The sequence below is a fragment of the Triturus cristatus genome, chromosome 1_1 (assembly GCF_964204655.1).
Source record: "Triturus cristatus chromosome 1_1, aTriCri1.1, whole genome shotgun sequence".
NCBI classification, from domain to species: Eukaryota; Metazoa; Chordata; class Amphibia; order Caudata; family Salamandridae; genus Triturus; species Triturus cristatus.
The window spans coordinates 661,450,653-661,456,652 of NC_140579.1; the positions used below are offsets into that span (position 1 = coordinate 661,450,653).

The window sequence follows — 6,000 nt, forward strand, 5'->3', positions numbered from 1 at the left end:
TTACTGTCCCGAGAAGGAAGGAGGTTGGAATGAAACAACCACCTGTGCAAATTGGATTTAGCATAAGCATGTCTTTTCGTTTATAGGAACACTGGGTAAATGTTGCACTGTTAAACTTGCAGGGCAGAAATATATGTCCAGTGTGTTAACCAGCTACTAAATAAGCAAAACAAGAGGTTGCATTTTTTCTTCACAACTTAACTCTTTAAGTATTTTTTTGTTGTTTTCTTTAAAAAGTGCAACAAGCTTACCCATCCGTTGCTTCAGAAACCTAATTCTATGTCAGGACCGGAGGCTCCGATTATGCTTCTCATTTCTTTACTAGAAATTTGCTCAGCAGCCAATCATGTTACAATAAACTAAAAAACCACAATACCCATGAACCCACTGGGCATCACGTAACAACCATAGAGAATGCATGTATAAATAGTCAGCAAGAGAATATCACATCCTCTTTCTTTGCTGCTCCGCAGCCAGTTAAGTGCATTTTGCTTACTCTAACCTGTTTTTACTTATGGCAATGCTTTGGTTATTTCTGTTTTGCATGTATTGCTAGCGCTGTACGTGTTTTCTGTTTGACTCCAATTTTCGCGAGTATTGCTAAATTGTATGGGCGGCGTATGCGCGTTGCAGGGAGCGTGTGTCTACCTCCCCGGTTCGGGCGCTATGCGCCCGCGCCTCATTATTCACGTGGAGAGGGAGAAAACGGGGCTGAAAGGCTACGCGCGTGCCGCGTAGTTCTTTCTTTAATTAAATTCAGGCGGTCGTTACCACGCATGCGCGGCGGCCATTTTTTCTTGTTGACAAACATCGTTTCTCTTCAGAAATTCAGCGCGAGAGCAGCGCTTCTTTGCTCATATGCCCACAGCCTGTTTTTACTGCCCCTGTTGACGTCCTGCTGTTTTCAGACACAGTTGGGGCTGGATAATTTTGCATAGGCTCTGCCTAGAGTGGCTATTTATTATTGTGCTTGGCAAGCCCTCCCTCCACATTCAAATATTTAAATAATTCCAGGTCATTAAACCTGTTGTTTGGTCTTGCCTACGGGGTTCTGCCGCTCCCCCTTTATTGTGCTTTGGCATACGTGATTATTTGTTGATATCCTTCCTCTTGTGGGCTTTATTTACACCAGGCACTGCCATGGCTGAATATTTTGAGGAGGATGCTTACTATTATTATGATGATGAGGAAGCCTCTGGCTCTATGGAGCAGGATTTGGTAGAGGCTCTTGACATGGGTGTTCAAACGTCCGTGAATAAGGCGCTGGTTCGCGCTATTACACCATTGAAACGTCATTTGGCCCAATATGCGGTGCAACAGGGTTGGCTACCTAACTCTAAATCTTCTAAATCTTCAAAATCGTCAAAATCTTCACAGTCCTCCAGGTCTGCTAACTCTTCCAAACTATCCAATCCACATAAATCTGATTTTGTTAAACTGGCCAAGGCCCTTTCTTCTGAACATTCCTATGGTCAGCCTCCCATGGAGCCTTCGTCCCCTCCAGCTCGTCAGACAGACGATGATAGTACTTCTACTTCTTCCTCCTCGGATCATGGGGTCACTTCTCCTCCTCCTCGTAAGAAAGCCCTGAAGGAACATTTTGTTGATGCGCCATCGCATCCCCAGGTTCTAACCTTTGATCCTTCCGACATCATACATCCTAATTCTTCCTCTTGGCTCCCGTCTCAGGAGGTGGCGGAGTACGTCCAGGCACACATTCGTCAACCTTTTGACAAGGATGTGCGTACCCGTCTCCGTTCTGAATGTCCACGGCCTGATTTAGCAGACAAAGTAGCAGACACTCCGGAGGTGGATCCGACTATGGTGACATATCTTAAGAAATATGCCAAGGACCCAAAGAGAGGCATTGATAGAGCTTGGCGCTCTTGTCAAGATAAGTTATTGGACTTATTGGGACCTCTCACCAAAATTTTGGATTTAGGTTATCAGGCCAAAGAGTCTTCCTCCGCCATTGATCCTGACGACCTCATTGGTTGGGCTCAAAGAGCTGTTTGTCAATTGGGAAATGCCAATTGTGCCATGTCTTCGGAACGCAGACGTTCTATTTTATTAAAATTGGACCCAAAATTGGCTGAGCTCTCCTCATCTGAATCCGGCCCTTTGGCGCAGGGTTTATTGTTTGGACATCCTTTTCTCAAGGAACTTACAAAATTTGTCGCCACTTTCAGTGGTCTGGACAAGGCTCAGGCTTCTATTAGACGGGCTTTTCGCCCGGTTTTTGGGAGGGCCGGACGATATAGGGGACGATCGTTCGGCCGCGGCTTTAACCAATCTAACCAACGTGGTTTCCAGTCCCACCGTGGTGGAGGTCAGGACCCCAACTCCGCCTCCAACAAGCCTTCCTTCTACCCCTCCCGTAGAGGTCGATACCAATTCCGCAAAGGACGTGCCGGCGGTCATCAAGGAGGACATCACGATTCCTCCGCTTCAGGTGAGTTTGATCTCTGTTACAGAGGTCATGTTGGGGGGCAGGATTCAGTTTTTCCTTCCCAATTGGCTCTTGATCTCCAACGATGCATGGGTGTTAGAGACTGTCAAAGGTTTCAGAATAGAGTTTTTCAGTTGCCCAAGTCAACCTTTCCCTCCTTCTCCCTTGATGTTTTCTCTTCACGATCAGGCGATTATTTCCGCGGAAATAGACTCCCTCCTGAGGAAAGGGGCTATTGTCCGGTCTTTTCCTCATCCTCAGGGTTTTTCAAGCAACGTCTTTCTAGTTCAGAAAAAAGGAGGCGGTTCCAGGTTAGTTCTCAACCTGAAAGAGTTCAACGGCTGGATTGTCTATCGCCACTTCAAGATGGAGGGCATCCATCTTTTGAGGGATCTTCTTCAGGAAGGGGACTGGATGGTCCGCCTCGATCTGAAGGATGCTTATTTGTCGATTCCCATTTACGGTCCTCATCGCCGGTTTCTTCAATTCCAGTGGCAGAGTGTCTGGTACGAGTTCAAGGTTCTCCCGTTCGGCCTCTCGTCAGCACCCTGGTGCTTCACGAAGCTTCTGCGGCCTGTGGTAGAGTCACTGCGAGCTCGGGGAGTTCGTCTGATAATTTATCTGGACGACATTCTTATCATGGCTCACTGTCCCCGTCTGTTAGTGCTCCATTTGGAATGGTCAATAGATCTCTTACAGTCACTCGGATTTCTAGTGAATCCTCAGAAATCTGTTTTTCACCCCTCGCAGTCGATAGAATTTCTGGGTTTCCTGATCAATTCCCTCTCTTGCCAACTGCTATTGCCCCTTCAGAAGATCAGGTCAATCAAACGGGAGTTGAGATTGATTTTACACAAACAGCTTGTGTCGTTGAGGTCTATAGCTCGGATCGTCGGTCTGTTAGCTTCATCAATTCAGGCCATCTTCCCGGGTCCTCTCCATTATCGGGCGCTTCAGCGACTCAAAATCCGTCATCTCCAGAAAGGCCTCAAGTATTCCGATCAGATTCCTCTGTCAGAGGAAGCGAGGTGGGAGATGTTGTGGTGGTTGGAACACATGGAGTCCTGGAATGGCCGAGCCCTGTTCGGAGTGTCCCCGGAGGTGGTGATAGAATCCGACGCCAGTCGGTGGGGTTGGGGAGACCGTTGCGGTCCAATCTCCACGGGAGGCCGGTGGTCGTCGGAGGAATTATCTCTCCATATCAATTGCCTGGAACTTCTGGCGGGGTCCTTTGCGATCCGTTGTCTATCTCCTCGCATGACGAATTGTTGCATTCTCCTGCGCATGGACAATGTCTCAGCGGTCCGTTATGTCAACAAGCTAGGGGGGACACGTTCCAAGATTCTAGCAGAGATAGCCAAAGATTTTTGGCACTTTTGTCTTCAGAGAAACATCACGGTGATTGCGGAATACCTGCCGGGTCACAGCAATCTGGTGGCAGACTGGAATTCTCGTCATCTTCGAGATTTCAGCGACTGGAGACTTCACCCTCGGGTGTTCAGATTCCTGTCTCGTGTGTGGGGCCCCTGCCAGATAGATCTTTTTGCCTCTCGCCTCAACACTCAACTTCCTCAGTTCTTCAGTTGGCGTCCGGATCCGGAGGCTCTTGCCACGGATGCATTTCTACAGACATGGCCGTCTCTCCTGTGTTACGCCTTTCCCCCGTTTGTCATGATCTCCAGGGTTCTGGCTCGCATGAAATTTTATCGGACGGAGTTGATTCTGATCACCCCTCTCTGGAGGGCTCAGGCTTGGTTCCCGGTTCTTCTGCAGATGTCTTGTGCAGTGCCATTTCTTCTTCCCCAACTGTGGAATCTGTTATTGGATCCCCTCGGCAATCCTCATCCTCTAATAGAGTCGGGTCAACTCTTTCTAGTGGCATGGCGGGTTTCGGGGATCGCTGGCAAGTCTCAGGCCTTTCGGGAGACGCTTCCAGATTTATCAACGAAGCTTGGTCTCCCAACACACACAAACGTTATGCAGCCGCATGGAAACGTTGGTGTGATTGGTGCGCTCAACGGGAAGTGGATCCCTCTAATACAGATGTCACTTTGATTGTGAATTTCTTAGCTTCCCTTGCTTCCTCAGGCCTTGCATATCGGACTGTCAACAATTTCCGTTCGGCCATTTCGGCGGGGCATATTCCTATTAATAGTAAACCTGCAGGTGAACATCCTTTGATTTCCAAATTACTCAGAGGTATCAGATTGGTAAAACCTCCTTGTCCTAAGTATGTTGCATTGTGGGATGTGTCTATTGTCTTACGTTTCTTGGAGGCTTGGCCTTCCAACGACTCTTTATCCCGCAAACAATTATCAGCTAAGTTAACTATGCTTTTATGTCTAGTCTCTTGCAAACGTGTGTCTGATGTTCGCGCGCTAGATCTTGCAGGTCGTACTTTTTCTCCTGAAGGGGTTACTTTTTCCATTTCCAGACGTACTAAGTGTAATACTGCTTCAGTCACTTACCCACGTTTTCCCAATAATCCAAAACTCTGTGTAGTGCAATGCATTAAGGATTATGAGGTAAGTACTGCTCAATTTCGACAAGATATGCATGGTCAATTGTTGATTGCGTTGCAAAAACCCTTTCGCCCTGTGACCCCGGCCACTTTAGCCAGATGGGTCAGATGGTTAATGAGTGAAGCAGGTATTGATGTTACTATTTTTGGTGCACATTCAGCTCGTGGAGCTATGGCTTCCAAGGCTTTTTCTATGGGTGTGACCTTAATAGATATTATGAAAGCAGCTGATTGGTCAACTGATTCTATGTTTAAAACTTTTTATTATAAGCCTATTCTGGATATTGCTTCTGTTGTGGTGGCTCAGCTTTGAACAAGCATAATCGGAGCCTCCGGTCCTGACATAGAATTCAAAATTTGCGAACATACGTGACAAGAATTTTCAATTCTATTAAGGACACGGAGGCGAGGATTATCCCACCCATTTTTTCTGTCATGTATTTTGCACATATACCTTTGCATATAAGACTTTTCAATTATATATTTTCTGATATATTGATCTGATATATTTGGATAAATTCCTTGTTTTTTCTCTTCCCTCCCTAAGTATCCTATGTTTTTTCTTGCATTTTGGAATGGTGTATTACGACTTTATATCTTTTTCAGGTTCTGATCCAAAGTGAGCTGCGCTCCTCTCCCTTTGTCTTGGATTATCTTTCGGACGCTTGCTGGTTCCAGTTTTCGGATGTCGATTCAAGCATCAAATCAACTGTTCCATCCTGTTGGTCTTCAGTTGCAGTGTTCAAGCTCCAAGTTTTCCTCCAAGCTCTTTCCAGTTGTTGCACTTTTTCCTTCTTCTGACTGTTGCGATCTACCAAAGAAAGAGGATGTGATATTCTCTTGCTGACTATTTATACATGCATTCTCTATGGTTGTTACGTGATGCCCAGTGGGTTCATGGGTATTGTGGTTTTTTAGTTTATTGTAACATGATTGGCTGCTGAGCAAATTTCTAGTAAAGAAATGAGAAGCATAATCCTCGCCTCCGTGTCCTTAATAGAATTGAAAATTCTTGTCACGTATGTTCGCA

General features: G+C 46.3%; 1 protein-coding gene across 1 annotated transcript; it reads left to right on the plus strand.

Annotated features, from left to right (window-relative positions):
- The first annotated feature begins 830 nt into the window (after positions 1-830).
- Positions 831-5,771, plus strand: LOC146870818 (uncharacterized). The gene is made up of 2 exons (XM_085644631.1): positions 831-2,955; positions 5,577-5,771. The coding sequence occupies exons 1-2, from the start codon at positions 1,141-1,143 to the stop codon at positions 5,769-5,771; spliced, it is 2,010 nt and encodes a 669-aa protein (XP_085500757.1). The 5' UTR covers positions 831-1,140.
- Positions 5,772-6,000: the final 229 nt, after the last annotated feature.

What these genes read in the sequence shown, in the direction of transcription:
- LOC146870818 (XM_085644631.1), top strand. Translation starts at nt 1,141, where the DNA reads ATGGCTGAATATTTTGAGGAGGATGCTTACTATTATTATGATGATGAG. An exon ending in TTCCAGTGGCAGAGTGTCTG is followed by an intron (nt 2,956 to 5,576) that starts GTACGAGTTCAA and finishes TATCTTTTTCAG; the next exon opens with GTTCTGATCCAAAGTGAGCT.